This window comes from Trachemys scripta, chromosome 22 (genome assembly GCF_013100865.1).
Source record: "Trachemys scripta elegans isolate TJP31775 chromosome 22, CAS_Tse_1.0, whole genome shotgun sequence".
Lineage (NCBI taxonomy): Eukaryota > Metazoa > Chordata > Testudines > Emydidae > Trachemys > Trachemys scripta.
The window spans coordinates 1,032,982-1,054,270 of record NC_048319.1 but is presented as its reverse complement, the minus strand read 5'-3'; the positions used below and the strand labels follow the sequence as shown (position 1 = coordinate 1,054,270).

The following is a 21,289-nucleotide window of genomic DNA, read 5'->3' as shown; positions in this document are numbered from 1 at the left end:
CAGGCCACAATGCATAGCCACTAAGTGCTTACAAGAGCTGTGCACTGCCCAGTCCACAGGTCCTGTAGGAAGCACTGGGGGATAGTTATCTGCCGGACAGCCCTAGTGCACCTGTCACTTCTACTTCGCCTCCCCTCCCAGCTACCACTGCCTGGACAACACTGACCACCCCCAACACTCTGCTGACTCCAGCACCTGCCGTTGCTCCACTTGCAGGGCCTGGAATCATTCACAAGGCACCCCGCCCCAAATAGCCCACAGCGTTCAGCACAGTACAGGTGGGGCCTACTTCTGAGCCTGGCTGCAGCTCAGAGCAAAGACCTGGGGTCATGATTCAGGTTCCAGTTCCCGCTCCCATGTTTTGTGTGGCCTCCTGTGCACTCCAGCATCCCTCTGCAGCAGGGGTCAGTGACACCCTCCCACCACGGGCTGGGATGAGGCGGCTGAATTCAGGAGAGATCAGGAGCCACTTTGGGATCCCCTGGACAGCTGCACAGAGCAGTCCTGAGCTTGTCAGAAGCCGGGGGGCTGACCCCCAGTGACTGGAGAGGGCCAGGTTAGCACGTCAGGGTCTGGAACAGCTCTGGGCCCCAAGCATAGAAGGGCATCGACAGAACACAGACATCCCTAGCTGGGGACGATGGAAATGCAGCAGCATTAGCAGGGAGCTGCTGCTGTTGCTTGGAAGAGCCAGACAGGCTGAGAACTCCCCGAAATACACATCAGCATCACCCCCCATTCCATCCCAGGGCAGAGGGTGTTGCAGGACTCCCCGGAGCAGCCTGCCTGTGCAGCTGGAGCAGAGATCACAGGCCTGCGGGGTCCCAATGTCTGCTTCACATTCTGCAGCCGCCGCTCCCAGGGACAGCCGCCCAGCAAGACTGGAGGAATGAAGAAGATCCACACAGAAGGTCAGAGGCAGGACTGCCAGTAACTTTTCACCTACAGAAACTGGAGATGCAGCAGGTACAGCTTCTCCTCGAGCTGGCTGGGACCATCCGGGGATTGCCCTGGCCCCATCCCCTCCCCACTAGCTCATGCACTTTCCACTCAGGAGTGCAGGTCTCCACCGTTACTCTGGCTCCAAAGCCGAAGCAGCTAGCGCAGGTACCTCGGTGCACATGTGCTGTGATGGTGCAGACAGGCCCCACACCAGCAACAAGAGGGTTAATGAGAGCCTGTGAAACCAATTAGCCCTGCCCTGCCGCACCTGTGCGAGCCTCAGGCCTGGAAAGGGGAGCTAGTGGCCAAGACCTAGCCCAGTTCAGAGCAGACAGGGAAGGAGAGCAGCTTGATCTTCCGATAGGAGAGAAGGCTGGTTGCAGCGCCAGCTAGAAGGGACAACAGCCCTTTCAGACACCAGATCCATGAGGATCTAACCCAGGGACCCCATAAATACAAGCTGTACAAGTGCAGCGAGGAGGATGGCAGGTTGGGTCTGGGAATCCAGGGAGTGAGGGACAGATGGAAACTGGTGACCCGAAGCCTTCCCCCCCCCCCGCTCCCCCAGGTCACAGCTGTACAAGCTGCTGTTCATGTACTATGTGCCCTGGAGAACTGGGCTCATGCGAACAGGTGAGCCCAGCAGAAGAGGGCAGGAGGGAGCGTTCAAGACACTATTCAGACATTAACTTCAGTATAACAAGAGTTTATTTCAAAACCTGGAGTTGTACAAAAGCAGAATTAGACAAAAATATTAAAAAAACCCACCAGTTACAGGTATATATATAAAAATATATAGAGATAGCCTTTCCAGTTCCCAGCGGAGGAAACCTACTGCATAGCTAAAGTAAGTGGGTTAGGGACCTTTGGCTTTGGCTCGGAGCTGGAATACCGTGGCTGTCAGTGGTTCTAACCCCCAGGCTGGGGGTGGCCACTTCAGGCAGTTTTGGCCTCACATCATGGAATGCACTATTCCCCACGGAACCATCAATGGCCAAGATCTCTGGTCAAGTCTGCACCGTGCGCAGTAAGACCAGCCTGAAGCCAAAGGCAGATGCACCCAAGCAGTCTTCATTACAACCTCTTCTTCCCTTCCCAACAGGATTTACCAGCTTTCAGTGCTTACAATCAGCAGCATCTGCCTCACTCTGCTAATGGCAGGCAGACCTGTGGCTCTTCCCCACCCATGAGGTGCTGGGTGAAGTGTTAACAAGGCAGCAAGTCCACAGGCAAGTCCACCTGCAGCAGGACTGGATTTAAGGCTCTTCCCTACTCAGCCTAGTGTCTATAGGCCTCATTGCATGTACCCTCCAGTGCTGGGCTACCCGACACTGACCATGTCAGCGACCATGTGGCCCTGCGGCTGGCAGCTTTCCCGATTTCCCATTCACCTTTTACTCAGGCATATATTGAGGGCAATCAAATGCTACTGGGACAATTCTAGCAGCCCCAAAGGCACAAGCCTTTTAAAGATCACAGCTTTCTGCATCAGCGGGAGGTTCAGTGGATTTTGCATGTTTGTCTGGTGCCTGGCAGGGACCAAACCAGATCTGGTGACCAAGACGGCACCATAAGTCTTGCTGTTTATAGAACAGGAGTTCTTCCCTGAGCTCGCAGCTCTCCCCGCCTGGTGCCTATACAATCCATGACTCAAGGGAAGAGTCTTTACACATTTAATTCTCGGAGTGTTAGACCAGATGCAATGCACAGCCCCAGCGGCAGGCACCCCGGGACACAACTTAAGGCTCATGGGTGCTGGACAGCAAGGGCCGAGACGCAGTTTGGGGAGAACAACCCCATTTAATTCTTCAGAGACTGAAATCCTGGTGACTTTATAAGAATGCAGTAGCTGGAGGGTGCCCTCAGATTACCATGGTGTTTAAACCCTTACCCAGCGCAAGATTAAAATGCTTTCCAGTAATCCTGAGAAGCACTTCCCTGTCCTGCTTTCTACTGGCAGGAGTTAGCTGGAGTAGGACCATGGTAGCTGCAAGATGAAGGAGCTTGTTTGAACCCCATACTGCTGCAGAAGATTTCTTAACCCTCCGCCCTCCTCTGCCTCCCTTGCACCACGTGCTCAGGAACTGCTCTGACCCCACATGGCAAGTCCAACACCCTCGTTTCAGCTTTGGGGCAAGAGGAGTCAGTCCCTGGGATGTAGCCGCAACAGGTGGTTTCAAGCGGCAGTGAGCGAACAGGTTCTCAGCTCCACACGAGCGCCGGCCTCGCAATAGCCTCTTGGACGCCGATCTGGATACCCAGAGCTGAAGTCCTGCGAGTCTGCAAGCTTCTCATCCCCACAGGATTTGTATTCTAGGAACTGCACTCAATGGCGCTTCCTTCAACAGGTCATGCAGCGTGGCCGGATGCTGTCCGATGTGGGGTTTGGATCCACCTGAAAGGCCAAGTTCAGACGTGTTGTACCAGACACCAGAGGGAGAGTTATCCCAGCCAGGGTCCCCCAGCCCACCCCCCAGGGGGATGCCGTTCTTACCTCGGAGTACAGTGGAGGAGGACGGTAGCGGAACTCTTGGATGTAAGCAAAGAAAGGGCCTTCCAAGCAATTGCCGAGTTCATCCTGGCAGGGCGGGGACAGGTTCTGCGCCGACTCTTCACTGGACACAACAGATGAATATTCAGGGGGAGCTGGAAGGAGAACAGAGGCATTGTGTGATTAGGCAAGAATCTGCTAGCAGGAGACATGCAGGTAGTTACCTCTGAAATTCAGCCACATCCCCTCCCATGGATACCTGGTCCCTGCAGCACAAGACCCACAAAGCCACATGCTAGGCAGAGTCCAGGGGCAGAGGACAAGGCTGCCAGTTTGCCCAGACACTCCCTCGGGACCAGCTCTCACTTGGAGCTGCCACCCCATGCGGCTGGATCCCAATGCACCGAGAACAGTCGCTTACCCTCCGGCTCCTCCGGGATCACCATTCGGAGCCAGTCCAGGTTGACGCTGTATTGGCTGCTGACACTGGATGTGCGGCTCCCGAACGGATGCAATGGGATTGTCCCAATCACAAGCGGCAATTCCAGGAGCAACTTGGAGGTCCCAGGAATATCGACACAGACCTGTGAGGGGGAGGACACAGGGGTCACTTCTTCGCATTCCCTCAGCCCATGACAACAGGCAGCACCCAACTCTCCCACGATGGGGTGGGGGTGGGGGGTGCACGCACGGCCTGGCCAGCAACAGGTTCCCTTGGTAGGCTGCTACGCCAGGGTTGGGAGGAAGCTGGCAGACAGCCTCTCCAGCAGGAATACGAGATTTTACCTGCACAGGCAAATACGTAGTTTGATGATGGAGCGGGGAAGGAGGGACTGGATATCAGCACAGGATAGGAACCCAGGAATCCACCCTGCCACCGACCCCACAGAGCCAGGCCGCACCTCAAGCAGGCAGCTGACCCACGGGCATGAGGGGCCCAGCACAGAAAGGACACTTCAGCAGAGTGACCAAGCCCCACTTGGGCACGGGTAAGAATTGGGAAGTGGGACATGTATCAGCTAAGGCAGCTGCCAGAGAAGCCCATCGGCCTGTTTATTCAAGGCCTCATGCTGCGGGTCAGATTTATTCCCCAGCCTACCTTGAGGGCATATTCCACACGGATAATGCGGCACTGCAGGATCGAGGGGCCCACAGGGGGGATCTTCAGCGCTCGGCCATGCCACACTTCCCTCTTCCCAGCTGCAATGGAGTCGCCGGCTATGCTGGCCACCACAGACTTCTTCTGCTTCTTGGCGCCCCGGGCAATAAACGTCTGAGTCTGGATGATGGCAGCTTTGGGCACTACGGTGCGGGTGCTGCAGTTGTCAATTTCAGCAAAGATGGGGATGACCTCACCTGGCAGGAGAGACAGGCTTGATAAAACCCACTGGCCCGGCCACGTGACCGGCGCTGCACCAGAGAAACCAGGCACGGCTTAGCTGCAGAACTGCCAGGGGTCACATTTGTGAAGCTACATCTTGTTCCTGCAATTCCAGCCATCCCGTTCCCGCATTTGTTCCCAGGAAGCTGCCCAGACCAAGGGCACATCTGAGCAGCGATCAGGGGCCGGGGCCTTTCTGGAGCTTCACACCAGTATGAAGAGCCCAGTCACAGCACGGCTCTAGGAGCTCCATTGCCATAAACCCTTCAGGTCCTTTCAAGCCCCTCTACATCCCCGGGGCAGCTACGTTCAGCACCCTCTGAGCAGCGAGGGCCCGTTGAGTTACCTGGCGTGTAGCCTTTTCGGTCGATCTTGGCGGATACAGAGACCTGGCCCCTGTTGCAGTACCAGGCGCGGGCGAGCTTCTCCTTCACGCCTGCCTGAGGAGCCTAGAGGAAGGGACAGAAGCGAGTCACTTTCAGCGCTCTCTAGTCAGGAGCCACCACCCACCTCTCCCTCCCAGGATCTCCACACAGCCGGCCCGGCCCAGCCCTCCCTCATATTGCTGTCTCCAGCCAGAGTTGTGATCCTGGAGATTAGTCATCCACCGAGCAGAGGGCAAAGTCCCAGGGATGGTTCCTCCCGCATCTTTTGGTCACATCTACCAAGCAAGAACAAACCCCCGGCAGTGAGTCTCAGGGTCCAGGTCAACCCACCCGAGTTGCACACAGAGCTAAGATTAGCAGTGTAGACATGCCAGCTCCGAGACCCCTCCCCCGCCTCACTGGGGGCCAGAGCCAGGCTCCAGCCCAAGCCCAGATGTCCACAGGGATATTTTTAGCCCTGCAGTGAAGTCCAGCGAGTCCAAGTCAGTTGGCCTGGGCTCTGAGACTCGCTGCCACAGGTCTCCTGTTTTGCTGTGCAGAGGCCCCCTGCCAGCACAACAGGCAGGGCGGACGCTAATCTGGCTGCCCACGTTTTTAAGACAAGGTTTTCAAGTGGGATTGAGAGATGCTCCATTTGGAGCACCTCGGTTTTGGGGGGCCCCGCTGCAGACATGCTTTTAGAGGGCAGGTGCGTGCCATGTTCTGAACATCCGGCCCTTTAAAGGCATCTCAAATCAGGCCCCCCCCCCCATGTCACTCCGGCTCAATCTTAGTCTGAGCACAGGTCAGCTCTGAGCACACCGGCTCGGGTCTCCGCTCTCTGAACTGAACTCTCGCCGGCGTTCACTCACCAGCAAGGCCGGGGTGTTGATGTCAATGGGCTCGATCACGGTGAATTCTTTCTTCGCTTTCTTGACAACGGACCAGGGTCTGTGCAGCTTGGCTTTCACCCAGTAGCGCACATTCCCATGCCGGCCCTCAAAGGAGGTGGCCAGAGTCCTGCCCAGGGAGAAGTGACAATGGTTAGGAGGGGTTCTTCCCAGGATTCACAAGGAGACACTTTTATCCACCTACAGAGCAAACACCCAGTGTGCGCATATTTAAACTGGGCTTACTCTGGGGAGCTGCTGATGTACTAAAACAGTTCTACTGCCCCCTCCCCCTGTCCCGCAGACGCTTGCAGTGGTGCTAACACAAAGAATAAAAATGAACTTACTCTGGGAGCTGAAACGTGAAGGGAAATTCATGTTTTCCTGCCTGCAGAACTGTGACTTCACCATTGTCTGGGGAGAAAAAAAAAAAGATTTAAGGTGAGTATGATTGTATATTTCTTGCAAGACTTCCTTATCAGAAGAGTGCTGTTTGGCTGTCACGTTTCTAATGGCTGGACTGCACTTCCTGTAGTTACTTTCATTCTGACTCAGAAGAAGTTACTGAAGCATTTGACGCAGAAAAGCAAAATAAAGACTTGAATTCACAACAGTTGTCACAAGGACAGGATGAGGCTTCGCAGGGTGTCGTTTAGATTGAACACAAAATAGTCTTCATTTAATAGAGCAATATCAGATTTATTGAAAATATATTTTGACTATTAAGAACCCAGAAGACATGCCAGGGAGCTCCAGGGTTAATAACGACCGAAACCCACATGCCAAAATCTTCCTCACCTGCACTGCAGCGTGCAAAAGATACGGCAACTCAATTTAGTCTGACTGAAGTAACTGATATGCAAACAAACTTTTGCCCCACAGCTCAACATGCACACACAATCCCTCTTCAAACATTTCCAAGGAGAGAGAGAGAGAGATGGGGGGGAAAACCAGAGAGGGAAACGAAAAAAAAAAAAATTAAATCACATGTGGGGGGGCCTGCCGGGGGGGGGGGGGGGGGGGGGGGGTGACCCGTCATTCTGCCTGCTAAACACCCCCTAAGACCCGCGCCTGTCTGATCACCGGCACCATTTCCCGGCTATGTAAGGGTGTGGGACCAAGACTAGCCCCGGCTGTCATTTGTGCCTCTCTGCTGAGGGTCGAGCCGACGTCTTGCAGAAATTTAGCAGACGGCGGCGGAGTAGCGGTCTCAGCCTTTCCCGGTCGGGGCAGTCTTCGGAGCTGGCTACAGCTCGCCAGCCCCGGGGAGTCACTCCGAGCTCGCCAGCCCCGGGGAGCCCCCGGGGGTCACTCCGAGCTCGCCAGCCCCGGGGAGCCCCCGGCCGGGCCCTTGCCAGACACGTGCCGGGGCAAAGCCAACCGGCCAGGAGCGAGAGCCGGGGCCTGGCGGCGCCCCAGCCCCAGGATCGGGGCCACCCCCCCGCGGCCGGTGCCCGGTCCCCCCGCCCGGTGCCCGGTCCCCCCGCCCCGTCCCGGCTGGGCCCTACCTGGCGGGGCCAGCAGCGTGTCGCGGTGGCTCAGGAACGGCACCTGGTCGCTGTAGTTCTGGGTGTAGGCGGTGCTGGAGCCGGCGCTGCGGGACTCGGTCCAGTGCACCTTGGCGCAGCCCTGGGCGTGCAGCTGCAGGGCGCCGAGCCGCGCCTCCCCGGAGAGCTCCAGCACCACGCGGCCCGACACCGCCTCGCCCGGGCTGAAGACGGGCGGCGAGTCCAGCTCGGGGCAGTCGAGCAGGACGCAGAAGCGCCGGAGCCGGTCGAAGAGCATCGCGGGGCCGGGAGCTGTCGGGGCGGAGCAGCCTGTGGGGAGCCGCAGCGCCGCGGCCCTTTAAATGCCATGTGGGGGGCCGGGCCGGGCCGCCCCCTCGCCCCACGCCCAATGAGCCGCCGGCCCGGGCGCCGCCGGCCTATCCCGCGCGGGGGCGGCCCCGCTGGGGGAGATTGATGGGCCGAGACGTGCAAAACAAAGCCCCGGGCGTGGGAGAGAGGAGCAGCCCCCAGCCCCGGTCCCCCCTGGCTGGGGCTTTGCAGACAGAGCCCGCAGGATGCAGCGACTCCCCCCGCTCTGGAGATCAACTTTCCCCCACTGGGCAAAGCCGCAGCGATCCCCGCTCCCGAGCCCGCCCTGCCCTGCCCGGGAAGTGGGGCCCTGGCTGGGAACTGCTGGCGGAGGAGAAGGGCAGATGCCCGCAGACACCCGAGACAACCCGCGCTTTCTTTCTAAACGGGACCAGAGACACTTCTGTGATTCTATTGGGATGATTTAGTTGGGGTTGGTCCTGCTTTGAGCAGGGGTTGGACTAGACCTCTCCTGAGGTCCCTTCCAACCCTGATAGTCTATGAAACATTAGGAAACTGCCCCTTGCATTGTCGGTCATCTCGCCCAGCACTGGGCTGGGAGTGGTCCCCTGGCAAGGCTGACCCTCCGGTGATCACTTGCTGGGTCCCTAGGTCTAGACAGATGATGGCCAGAAACCAAAGGGAGGGATTCTGAAACCATCTCATCTCTCAATTCTGGACGTGCCACATCCTGCCCGCGTGACCTCTGTCCCCAGGACCGCTTCAACCGCCTCCTCTGACCCCTTGCAAATGCCACCTGCTCCTCCACCTCCAAATTCCCAACTGTTCCCGTCCTACAGTCCAGTAACACAAGCTACAGTACAGGCCAGGCCGAAAACCCCTCCGGCCGCTCTGCATTCGCTGCTCGGCTGCATCCCCATGCGACTTAACAGAGTCAAGTGCAGCTGCCCCACGTGCATTTGGTGCCACAGTTTAAATGCACAAACTGCACAGCTCACAAGCGAAGCACTGGGCCAAACCCAGAACACTGCAGCTTGCCAGCACGCTTGCAGGCAAGAAGTCAGCCCAGCCAGCGCGCTCTCTGGGGCGACTGGGCCCACAGAGCGTGTTTGCGGGGCACAAAGAGGAGTTTCAGGATCTTAGTGTTTGATGCTTTCAAAGGAAATAACCCAGCAGCTCCCCACTCCCACTTCAATGTAGCGGAGCCCAGCGTCCCCACAACAACTGTATATGTGCACTCAGTACAGTATTGACCCAAATCCACTTTCCCAGAAGCCTGGTTGACAAGATAGATGCTATGGCGTTTCTCACTAGGGAACTGCGTGGAACAGCTCAGGTTAGCTGCTCCTCCACCCATGTGCTTGTACAGCAGGAGACACCCACTCTTCTCCTAAAAGCAGGGGTGCCGATGATACAGCCTTAGGCACTGAACTCAATACTTGCCCCAGCCTGATTTACCAAACTGGAGCCACAGAGAGAATCACATTCTACACTCCCAGGGCTGTAAAGTGGTGTGTTTTACCCATAACTCTTGCAATTACTTAATGAGCAATTTGTCTTGCTTGTGTTTTTAGCCAGGCCAAGTCTAGTGCTGTACAAGGTTTGTAAGTGGCCTAGCCCTGTGCTACGCTTCACGTCGACAAAGCCCAGAAACAATGACATCATCTCTCATGTAAATGGAGTGCGCCACTACCCAGGACAAACACGCATGTTGCTTACGGTGTTCGGCCAAAGGTAAGACAATGTTGTGCTGGAGGCTCTGTGGATACTGCGTTGATCTTCGGTGCAGGTATCTCTGTTGTTAATCATGCAAAGACACGTGCCTGGCTGTAGAAAGTGACTGAAGGCAGTAAAATGGCCCAGGACTCCGAAGGGATTAAAGCAGTTCCAGCAGTTTTCACTTTAATGAATTAATTTGTTAAGCATCGAGTGTGCTCTGCCCCCAGGCCTGGAGGTGGCGGTGGGCCAAGGAAAACAAGTTACTCACCACGGGCTGGAGAAAGCCTGACTATAATATAGCATCACTTCAGGCCACGCTGTCCAGGACCTGCCTCTCCAGAACTCCTGCTCTGAGTGCGTTATTCTCTCGGCCATGGTAGAGCATGTTGGGCTGAAGCCGTGCAAGGCTTGGTCAGCTCGGAAAGCTCCATGTTTAATTCCTTAGGAGGTTTCTGCCTGGTACAGCACCAGGGAAAGGGCCTGCTGCTTTGTTACATGTATGTGCAGTGCCCTGCTCAGCGGGGGCAGGGGTCTACCCGCTACCACCATGCAAACCGCAATAAAGATTGCGGGAGCGGAACCACATGCAATGGGAGTTCGCATGTGAATTCCAATAGGAATGGGGTGTGTGCCACAGCATGGGAAGGGTTAATTTGTGACAGGGAGCTCTGGGAGGCTTCTTGTCATCCCTGTGGGTACCTCAGGGTACAATCACTCCTCACGCCCAGAGACATTCTTGCTGTCCTGTTTTAAGGTCTGATACACCTCCCAGTGCAGTCAATGCAAAGACTTGCACGGACTTCAGTGGGAGTTCGATTGAGCCCTTGTAAGAGACTGAAAATTTCCCCACTCTGTCCATGGCCCCGATACCCCTGCATCTGATCCTGACCATCTTTGAGGGAAGTACTGTCTGCATGTTAGCGATGGGGAACCGAGTCACAGAGAGACTCTAGGTCTGTCTGCACTGCAATCGGGGGGAGGGGTGTGTGATCGTAGCACATGTAAGGCAGGCCTGACCTACCTAGTGTGGGTACCAATAGCAGAGAACCCACGTTCCCTAAACTCTGGAACATCCTCCCTGTCCGTGCTCTTTGTATGCTCTGTCTCTCCAGAGAGCATTCTGGCCCATGCATTCCACTGGCCCCTCGCAGTGCCTGTGCCCGGGTTCTGAATAGGAGTAGGCACAGATGCATTGAGAGGCAGGAATTTTCCAAGCTGCGTCGAGCTGTGCGCCCGAGTCTGAGGGTGGGACTGAGCCCTGCTGCCGAGCCTGTTGTCACTGCCTGTCTGCTGAGGTGAGCATGATGCTGCCAGGGCAGGTGGAGGAAAAGTTTTCCCTGCAATGTTATTTCACTAGGCAACGTCCCATTGACATAAATGGAATGTCGCACATCTGATTTCAGAAGACTTTGCCAATAGGAAGAGCAACATTGTCTTGGTGTGACTCGCCGATCACGCATCCTCTGGCCGCCTGGGGCGGCAGTGTTATGACACATCAGCTTTGCTAATCGGTCCACTCTGACTCACCTGTAGCACTCCAGTTCTAGCAGGCTGGGCAATGTAAAGGTGTCTATGGGCCTGCACCAGCTGCTCTGCACCTGACTCCAGTGAGCCCCCTCAATTTCAAGGGGCTGTGAGAAAGCCACTGTTTAGTGCAGTGCACCGTGGAGTAGGGACCCAAATCTAATTGCAGGAGCTTCGGCGGCCTTTCCTCTTCCTGCCCTGATAAGCATAAAGTAATGCACGTTGGAAAAAATAATCCCAACCATACATACAAGACGCTGGTTCTAAATTAGCTGTTACCACCCAAAAAAAAAAAGAGATCTCTGCGTCACCACGGATAGTTCTCTGAAACCTTCTGCTCAATGCACAGCAGTGGTCAAAAAGTCTAACTATAGCTTAGGACCAATTAAGAAAGGGATAGAAAATAGCATATTGCCACTATATGAATCACGGCGCGGTGTCCCGTTCTGGTCACCCCACCTCAAAAAGGTGAGAGTGGAACTGCAAAAGGTTCAGAGAAGGGCAACAAAGATGATCAAGGGGATGGAACGGCTTCCATACAAGAAAAGATTAAAAAGATTAGGCTGTTCATCTTAGAAAAGAGACAACGAAGGGGGGATAGGATGGCGGTCTATAAGATCATGAATGGTGTGGAAAAGTGACTAGAGAAGTGTTATTTACCCTTTCCCATAATATAAAACTGGGAGTCACCCCATGAAATTAATAGGCAGCAGGTTTAATACAAAAAAGAGGAAGTACTTATTCACACAATGCACAACTAACCTGTGAAACACATTGTCAGGGGATGTTGTGAAACCAAAAGTATAACTGGGTTCAAAAAAAGAATGAGATCAGTTCCTGGAGGATAGGTCCACCAATGGCTATTAGCCAAGATGATCAAGGACACACAACCCCATGCTCTGGGTGATCCTAAACTTCTGACTACCAGAAGCCAGGAGTAGAAGACAGGGATGGATCACTCCATACATTACCCTGTTGTGTACACTTCCCCCGAAGCTCTGGTGCAGGACACTGTCAGAGACAGGACACTGGAGAAGATGGACCATGGTTGGACCCAGTATGGTAATTCTCGTGTTCTTATGCCATTCTGGCGACAACAGATAGCCCATTTCAACCTCTAGAGCATGTAAAGAATGTCAGAGATAACCAGGTCTGCTTATTAATTAGCGTTTGTAAAGCACGTTGAAGAGAAGAGCGTGATATAAGCGTTCAGCATTGTGATCTAATGGAAGAACAAATAAGAAAATTAAAGACAAAACTAGCTCAGTTAAAGTACCCATGGAGTTCTCCATCAGGGCTACACCCACCCCACCCAAATCTGTGTCAGTCCCTTAATTCCCTAATACACCCACATTAAATGGGAGTTAAGGATGTATCAGTTATTGCAGTGCCATTGTAGTTATCCTAAGGACAGGTGCTGAAACACAGTCAATTCCCTGAGAAAGTCAAACATAAAAGAAATCCCAACACGTGAAAGATCCAAATGCACAGCGGAGGCCCCCCAAAGAGCCCTAGCTGCCCTCACAGTGATGCCAGGCGATTACCATGGGGATAAATAGCATTTGCACTCCCATGGTAGAGGAAGCTGGTTTCCGATCTTCTCCCTTTCCTCCCAGTGTCGCAGGTTTCCCCGCTCACTAATCACACCTTGTGCAGAGGAAAGAGGTTGACTTTTCTCCCTGTGCTCAGACAGGATCCCAGAGTTCCCTGGCACAAGCATCACAAGGTGGTGACGGTGCCATTGACAGTGAACGTGCTCTCCTCACGTACAAAAGGGAAAACCGTCACTAGCAGGCAGCGCCTGGTTTCGTGATTAGTCCCACTGCTCCCACCAGGGCTTTGCACAGAGCCAGGCACTCCAGAATCACAGGGATTTTCTGTCTAGCGCACAGCGTTACATATTCCGCAGTCTGCACCGCCACCCAGCGGGAGCCACGGAGCAAAGCAAGCCCAGAGTCCCTCCGCTCAGTAACACTCAGAGAGAGGAACCAAAAGGCGTCTTTGCCTTGGTGTTTCAGAGCAGGGAACCAGAGGCACCTACTGGCCAAACAGCAGAATCACACGATTAACCGGTCACCAGACATAGGCTGGCCCATCGGGGACCTTGCCCAAAGTTTTGTTGACATAATAACTATAGCGATCAGGGGTGTGAAAAAGCCACACACCACTAGCCAACGCAGCTGTGCCAGCAAAACTCCCAGCATAGATGCAGCTACACTGACAGAAGAGAGCTTCTTTCAGCTTCGCTAATGTCATCTGGGGCAGTGGGGCTACTAAGCCGGCAGACAAACTCTGTCTGTGGGCGAACTTCGTCTGCCCTTGGGGGTTGTCCTGTAGACTAGGGGGTACTTTACCAACTCAAAACTCAACCCAGCTTCAGGTGCTTCAGCTGCTGGTGATACTGGGGGGGGGGGAAGGGGATATTTGTCCCCCAAAAAATAATCTTCAAGAGGCCCCAAATTATTGCCAGAAAGGCCAAAATATGTATATTATGTACAGTTTTCATCCTGTACATAAGTTACAAATCACAGCAAAATACTGACATAGGAGCCAAACTTTTCTTTTCTAAATTCTTGAAATCCAAGATTTTCCAGGGCTCTTACTAGCCCTTGGACTCCTGGAGGTTAGTTTTTAAATACCGACATCCATGGCCCCCACGTACCCACTTCCCCTCTCCCCCAATAATGGGACTCTAGAACTGGCCCTGCCCAGTTTCAGCCAAAGGTTCCCAGCTGCCCCACAGTCGCCTGGCCTCAGTCTCCCCCCACACCTTGGGGTCTGTCCTAACACTCCCCTGGGCCGAGAACACCCTTGTCCCAGGGTAGTTTATTATTATGCACGTCTCAAAGTAAACTAAAGTCCCACATTGTAACTCATACACCTCCGGCTCTGCTACCTTTTGTCCCTTTGGACTCCTCTTCACCCCCCTCTTCCTTCCTTCCTGGGCTCCCCCCATCACTCCCCCAGATGTCACAGGCTCCATCAATGCAATAACACACAACCCACATCTGCCCGCCTGGATTAAGCCTGCTGGGTCCTTTTCCAGCTCCCTTCCCCTCGTACGGAACAGCGGCCACCGAGATGCTCTCCTGGGCTTTCCATCCAGCCCCCACCGAAAGTGGCCAGAACCCCCCGCTGCTCTTCAGGCCCTTGGCTTCTTTCAGCCTCAGTTCTCTCCCAACTCCTTATACCCCAGTGCGCACAGGGCACTCCCTGGACCTGCCCCGGGCTCCAGAGCACCCAGGCCCATATTTCCTGCGCCCAGGTGCTACCCTGCCCCTAACCAGGCCTAGCCAGGGCATACCTGTGCAGGCCGAGGAGGACTGAGACCCTGTGACAAGATGCAATCATGGAAGGTGAGGGGAGGCCCAGCCACCCAATGTGCAGATCCAGTGCCGGGCGTGCGCAGCATGTGCCTTCTCCACCCACGGGGCAGGGCCCTTGGGAAGAGCCCACCAGGGTGCTGTCAATTATCGAGGGGCAGCTCTGACTCCAATGCAACGGAGCTTCCTGGAAGAGACTGCTAGAGGCACCCAGCTCCCTCCTGCCTGGCACCTCGGGACACCAATGCAGAGCAGGCACCAAACGCTGTCACGTCAGAAAGGCAGTGTGCCACGCCCACTTTGCACAGGGGCCCAATCCTGCATCGCCGTGACGCTTCTCCAGTGCAACACCAGTGGAAGACACCCCCAGCTCGCTTCACCACCACGCTGCACTCCCTTTGCATCGATAGAAATGGAAACACGAGGTGCAGGGCAAAGGAGAACCAGGCCCAACGGATTAACCTGAGTGGGAGTCAGGACTCTGGGTTCTCGATTCTGCAGGGGAGAAGCGGACTTAGTGTCTCTGGCCGGGTTCTTCAACGACGCTACAGTCCATTTTTGGAGTTTATGTGACTCGCCTGTGGCCACAATCCTGCAGACACTGACACGTGCTTAACTGTAAACAGGTGAGCAGACCCACTGAAATCACGTGCTCAGAGTTACGCCCATTGGTGAGTGTTTGCACCAGCAAGACCCTCGTCTCTCTGTGCCACTCGTTCCTTGGCTGTAAAACGGGTATCGTAAAACCCAGACCCAGGGTGACATTGTCAAAACTAACATAGGCACTTAGGGGCCAAAGTCCCACTGAAAGTCAATGAAACGTGGGCTCCGAAGACACTGAGGTGCTTTTGAAAATGTTACTCTTAGACTGAGCTCTTGGGCGCAGCAGGACCGGTTCTGCTGGGGGTTTGTGCACGGCCCAGCACAGTGGGGCCTGCCCTCCGGGCACTACCGTAATGCAGATAATAAACACGACCAGTGCAACACCCCAGGTAAAGTGCTTTGGGATCGCCGATGGCAGCGCTGGAAAAGGGCAGCTTTGGGTACAGGCTCTCTCTGAATACCCGGTGTGTTATTTCATGCAGAAGAATCCACGGAGATTGCTGTTTCTGCCTCTGTCCAGTGAGCCTCCTCTGTCCGTCTGCGTAGGGCATTTACGGAGCAGGAGCCTACCTGCCCTCACGCTCAGTCCGAACAGAGGGTTCCCCAAAGGAGGCACAGGCCAGACCCGAGCCAACGACCCAGCTGCCTCCTGTGCGTTGCCTGCCAGCCTGCGAGGGATAAGTGTGGGGAGGAAAGTCTGGGCTCTCGGGCTGGGGTTTCCAGAGGGATTGGCAGGATTGTCCGTCGTCTCCTTAGCACACAGAGACTGCCGTAGCACCAGGGCGCTGAACAGCCCGGGGCACAAATGCTGAGAGGATCGGAGCAGGGAACGGAGAGAGGATGTAAACCCCGAGTTGAGCTGGGCCAGTGCAAACCGGGGGCACCACAGGAACACGACCCCCCGCACGACAGGCTGTGGAGCTGTGCTGGCTGGAGCCATGTGGTGCATCCTGGGGGAAGCCACTGCTCCCTGCCTGCACAGATCTCCCCAGGCTCAGCGCCTGCTGGGCGCATGGCTGCACGCGGGAGGGGCTATGAGGCGCTCACCGCTCAGCACCCCGCCCACTGGGGCTCTGCTCCCTGTTGTTACCATGGCACCCGCTGCATTTTTGTTTAAACCCCAGGCAACCAGTAGACCTCAGCAGGAAGCGGCAGCTGCTGCAAGAGAAGTAAGGAGAGGCCACGTGGGTGGTGCACAGATGCTGACGACAGGCCCTTCTGCACCCCACGCAGTCCTCACCAAGGGGCCCCGCAGCCCTCCTGGTGAGGGGTATGAGCGCTGGGTGGGGCCACAGGGCAGCAGTCTTGGCTGCACAATGGCTTTTCTCAGAAGTACGCGGTGCACTGCCTGCTGTAGCACGTCCCTCGCCTCCTCCTGTCCTTCAGGAAGCAGTGATCACACACCCGGTGCCCCAGGGAGGCACGAACCCAGCACAAGGTCAAAGTCAATAAAATCACAAACCCTGGAGTCTGGCAAAACCCACCGCAGCTCCCCACGGGGCCTGGCTAAACCTTCCCGCCCCAGGGGGTGAGGCCGGGGCCGGCAGAGCAATGGAAATACCCGTCTCAGCTCCAAGCTGCACCACAGCAGGGTCCTGCCAGGACAGAGCATCCGGAGTCTGGCTACGCACCTCCCCTGTGGCTCCAGGGGGCTCTTGCAACATGCAAACCAAGCCATGAGATCTAAACACAGACAGCGGCTCGCAGCTTCCCAGGGGAGAATCACAGCGGGTATTAATGGGGAACCAAACTCACACCCCATCCTCCTCCTAACTCATGAAATCACCCTCACGGCTGCATGCAACCAGGAGAGCACCTCCCTGCGTGAGCTCATAGCGGGGCCTCTCCCCAACCCCCTCATCTACTCACCCTCCTTTCATTGCAACATATAGGAGCCGCAGCCCTGCTCAAAGGGGAGGGAAACCAAGGGCTGGATTCCCCAGGATGCTACAGCTGCTTCGTGCTGCTGTGGTGGCACAGAGCAGCCAGCGTGAACCAGCAAATCTGGCCCTACACGCTTACCTGGAAGAAAAATAACTCGCCAAAAGCACAAACACGATCCACCCCACCTGGGACAGCGATTCCTCGCATCCCACATCTGATTATTCAGTTTTAATACATTCTTCTAGCCAGAAATGTCGCTTGTGTCCTTCTGGGGTGAGCGGCTGGTTCCCATGCCAGACATGGCCAGAGATCTGCAAACTACATGCTTGGCAGTCACACATCCACTCCCAGCTCAACCCCTGCAGCCCCCCGGCCACTGTGTGAATTCACAGGGATTGGCTTCCTCCACCTGGTACCTGGGTCAGCGTTTACACTTCAGCAAAATGCCAACGGTCACAGTGCCGGTGGGGAGAACCAGGCCGACTGGGAAGCAGAACATGGTTTCCCTATGGACCATCACTGCCATGGGTATCTCCTGGGCAGAGACTCCATAGCGAGAGCATCTTCATTAGACAAGGCAAAGCTAACGGCTTGATCGCTGTTAATGAGCACAGAACCCCCTTGGCTGCATTGTGCTGGGTAGGTCGGAGCAGGCTGCGTCTATTAAGCTGATAAAGGGTGAAGTCCGGGAGGGGTGTACTGGGCCAGAGCCATGGAACAAGAACAAATGTTTGCCAGGCAGCTAAGTGCTCCATTCACACCTGAGACGACTTCGCTGTTTACCCTTCTCTGTACAAATAAATTAAGAGCCGTGCAGCTTTGTGTTTGGGCCAAAGAGGCCTGGTGCCGACAGAAGAGAAAACTCCCTGGAGGGGATGCTGGTGTGGGAGCAGGTGAGTCAGAGGCACTTTGCGAGTGCCTTTGGCTTTCAGTGGGAAACGGGGCTTACGTCCAGTAAAGCCAAGGGCTCTTGTGCTCGTAGGTCACTGAGGCATGTTGAACTCCCGCCCCAGCATCTCGCAGGGCAAATCTGCCCTTACAGGAGCTGTGGTCATGAGCCCGCCGGGGCTGGAGCTCGCTAGCAGCATCTCTGTGAAAGGCCTGAAGCCGAACAGCCCCTCTGGAGTGAACGCCTGTGAAACCCCATCTGGTGCCCTGGGTCATGCACTGGCCTCCCCAGCGCCACAGAGCCAGGAGGCTTTTCTCACAGAGCTCTTGGTGAGAGAGCTTTCATTGCTGCTCCCTGCCAGTTGTGGGAGAGGCACTGAGATCGGGGGTGGGGGGTCATGCTGGCCCTGCTCTGAGGTTTGGCATCTCCTGTCTGCAGGGCCTGGCAGAGGAAGGCTTCCTGGGCCGTGCTGTCAGCATGACACCTTGCCCACCAGCATTAGCCAGTGCCGGATGGGGAGCGGACCAGGCTCCATGGCTGATTTAGAGTTTGGACCTGCCCAGAGCTAGAGCCTCGCCAGTGCTGCTCTGAGCATGAGCCAGGCATCGTCTGCCCTCCTGTGAGAGCCCAATGCCTCGCTCTCCTTGGCGAGGGTTTATTTCTGCAAGGGGCCTGTGGGCAGGGAGAGGCTGATGAACCGTCCATCGCTTGCAGGGTCTAATACTGAGCTAATTTCACTCCCCCTCCACGTGGGGCAAGGAACAGCCCCCGAAAGGGTCAATTCAAACTACTGGAAAACCAGGGCATGTATTTAGTCAGGAAGGATCTCCAGCCCCTGCATGTCTGGCACCACTATATTCTGGCTGGAGTCACATCTAGACTGCCCACAGCCAGGGGTCTGATTGCGTTTGACCCAGACACCCTAGTTCAGAGACGGGCTAGTCCAGGCAAAACTCACGTTGCTTGATCCTGCCTTCCCGCCCATGCAGAGAGGTGGGAAATCTTGCATGAAGTGGGCAAGCTCTTACCTGTCTGCAGAAATGGGAACATGCTGATTGGCCAGATCACACCTCCACAAGTGCCAGCACTGGAGGTAAGGAGCTACACCCGAGACATGGGTGCAAGCACCATCCCCTTCCTAGTTAGAGCCTGGCGCAGCTCATCGAGGTCCCGTTTGCCTCCCAGCTCTGGAGACAGGAGTAAATAACTTGGGCGGCGAAAGGGGAGAGCCACAGCTTTTGGAAGTTAGCCACTGGGGCGTTCACACAACAGCGGCTCCTGCGGGACTCTGTGCAGAGCAGACACTGCACCACCATCCCGCGGTGCTGCCTGGCACGGCCACCTCACTCATCCCAATCACACACCGCAAGGAGCACCAGCTCCCGGACCCAAATCCTCCCTGGGCAACAGAACCAGGGGGACAAACCTGCCCCTTCATCGCCAAACAGGCACCACGTACAAGCAGCTGGGGGGGCGACGTGAAGGAAACGCCCTGCTCAGGTGCCAGGACACCTCCCACAGGCGGGCAGGGCTGGGCACTGGGAGAGACAGCTAAGGGGGGGACACGATGTGGCTCCCCAGGGGCGCCAAGGACACCACCCACAGGCGGGCAGGGCTGGGCACTGGGAGAGACAGCTAAGGGGGGACGATGTGGCTCCCCAGGGGCGCCAAGGACACCTCTCACAGGCGGGCAGGGCTGGGCACGGGGACAGCCTGGAGCCGGGCCAGGGACTCACCGCGGATGAGCTGGTAGCGAGACCGGAGGTAGGGCTCGTAGGCGCTGTAGTCGCTGTAGACCGTGTTCATCCCCACACTCCTGCTCTCCAGCCAGTGCGCCGTGGCCAAGCCCCGGGCGCAGACCTCCAGCGCTCGCACCTTCAGCCCCGTGGCGAGCTCCAGCACCACCTGGCCGGCGAGCAGCTCCCCGCCGCGGTACACCCCCTGCGCCGGGCCGCCGGCCAGCTCCAGCGCGAAGCTGCGGATCTTGCCCAGGTGCTGCATGGCCGGCGCGGGGCCTGGCAAACTCCTGTCCCCCGAGCCGAGCCCAGGCACCGGGGGCGCGTCTCCCCGGCGGGCCTGGGGCCCGGAGAGCGAGCTCGGCCCCGCGGAGTCCCGGCGCTAGCGCAGGGCAGCTCGGCTTATCGCTGCGCCCCGGCCACACCTCCCCGATGCGCTGCGCCGCGCAGCTCAGGGACCGCCCGAGAAGCGCAGCAGCCCCGCCCCGCGGCTGGCCCCGGCTCCCCGCACTCCGCCGCCCATGGCCATGTAAGGCGCTTTGCCCTGAGCCCGGCTCCCTTCGTGTCCCGTTTGCCATCCAGGGCAGCAGCCCACGAGCGAACCCAACAGCGCGCAGCCCTTGTCAGCGGGACAGCTCAGAGCGCTGTACCTGGTTCCCATGTTATATATGGGAAAACTGAGGCCCTGGGCAGAGAAGCGCCTTGCCCACGATCACCCAGGAGGCCAGTGGCACAAGTGGGAATAGAATCCAGTTGCCCTGACGCTGGGTCTAGAACAGGGGTGGGCAAACTACAGCCCGGGGGTCAAATCTGGCCCTCCAGGCATTTTAATCTAGCCCTCGAGCTCCTGCTGCGGACTGGGGCCCGGAGCTTGCCCTGCTCCAGCGCTCCAGCCGGGAAGCGGAGTCGGGGGCTTGCCCCGCTCCATGCAGCTCCTGGAACCAGCATGTCCACCCTCTGGCTCCTACGCGTAGGGGCAGCCAGGGGGCTCCGCACGCTGCCCCCGCCCCAAGCACTGCCCCCACCGCTCTCATTGTCCAGGAATCGTGGCCAATGGGAGCTGCAGGGGTGGCACTTGCAGACAGGGCAGCGCGCAGAGCTGCCTGGCCACGCCTCCGCGTAGGAGCTGGATGGGGGACATGCCACAGCTTTTGGGAGTTGCTTGAGGTAAGCGCCCCCCAGAGCCTACACCCCTGCCCCCCTCCCGTGTCCCAACCCCCTGCCCCAGCCCTGATACCCCTCCTGCTCTCAAACCCCTCGGTGCCAGCCCAGAGCACCCTCCTGCACCCCCAACCCCTCATCCCCAGCCCCACCCCCCAGCTAGAGCCCTCACCCCCTCCCGTACCCCAACCCCCAATTTTATGAGCATTCATGGCCCACCATACAATTTCCATACCCAGATGTGGCTCTCAGGCCAAAAAGTTTGCCCACCCTTGGTCTAGAGCCCTGCCTAGGGCGCAGGCCACTGCCCTAGTGTTGCTGTTGTGTGTTGTTCACAAGAACCAGGCTACTCACAATTATATCAGAATCCAGGCCCAGCCCAAGGATGTGTATAAATGTGTTCTTGTCTGGCAGGGAGAACATAGTGCTGGGCCCCTCCAGCTACCACCAGCTGTATCTAGTGGCCCTGCGGAATGAGGCAAGAGGCAGTTTGCTGGAGGATCTTTTCAGAAGCCCCTCTAGTCTAGGCTGGTTCGTAAATGGGCCCATCACTGTGGTATCTGA

The 21,289-nt window shown here is 56.7% G+C and overlaps 1 protein-coding gene across 2 annotated transcripts; it reads right to left on the bottom strand.

The window, feature by feature from the left end:
* Window positions 1-1,733: 1,733 nt before the first annotated feature.
* Window positions 1,734-19,977, bottom strand: ARRDC2 (arrestin domain containing 2). Of its 2 annotated transcripts, XM_034755187.1 has the most exons (9): window positions 19,565-19,977; window positions 7,578-7,886; window positions 6,417-6,483; window positions 6,052-6,199; window positions 5,161-5,263; window positions 4,533-4,789; window positions 3,855-4,017; window positions 3,437-3,588; window positions 1,734-3,337 (listed from the first exon to the last, which is right to left on the bottom strand). In XM_034755187.1, the coding sequence occupies exons 1-9, from the start codon at window positions 19,827-19,829 to the stop codon at window positions 3,284-3,286; spliced, it is 1,518 nt and encodes a 505-aa protein (XP_034611078.1). In that variant the 5' UTR covers window positions 19,830-19,977; the 3' UTR covers window positions 1,734-3,283. The 2 variants fall into 2 exon arrangements, with proteins under 2 accessions (XP_034611078.1, XP_034611079.1); XM_034755188.1 differs by lacking the exon at window positions 7,578-7,886.
* Between the last annotated feature and the right edge of the window lie 1,312 nt (window positions 19,978-21,289).

Coding starts and splice junctions, on each gene's coding strand:
- ARRDC2 (XM_034755187.1), bottom strand. CDS start 19,829: ATGCAGCACCTGGGCAAGATCCGCAGCTTCGCGCTGGAGCTGGCCGGC. Junction 7,887..19,564: donor TCGCTACCAGCTCATCCGCG/GTGAGTCCCTGG, acceptor GGCTCCCCACAG/GCTGCTCCGCCCCGACAGCT. Junction 3,338..3,436: donor CTCCTCCACTGTACTCCGAG/GTAAGAACGGCA, acceptor TTGGCCTTTCAG/GTGGATCCAAACCCCACATC.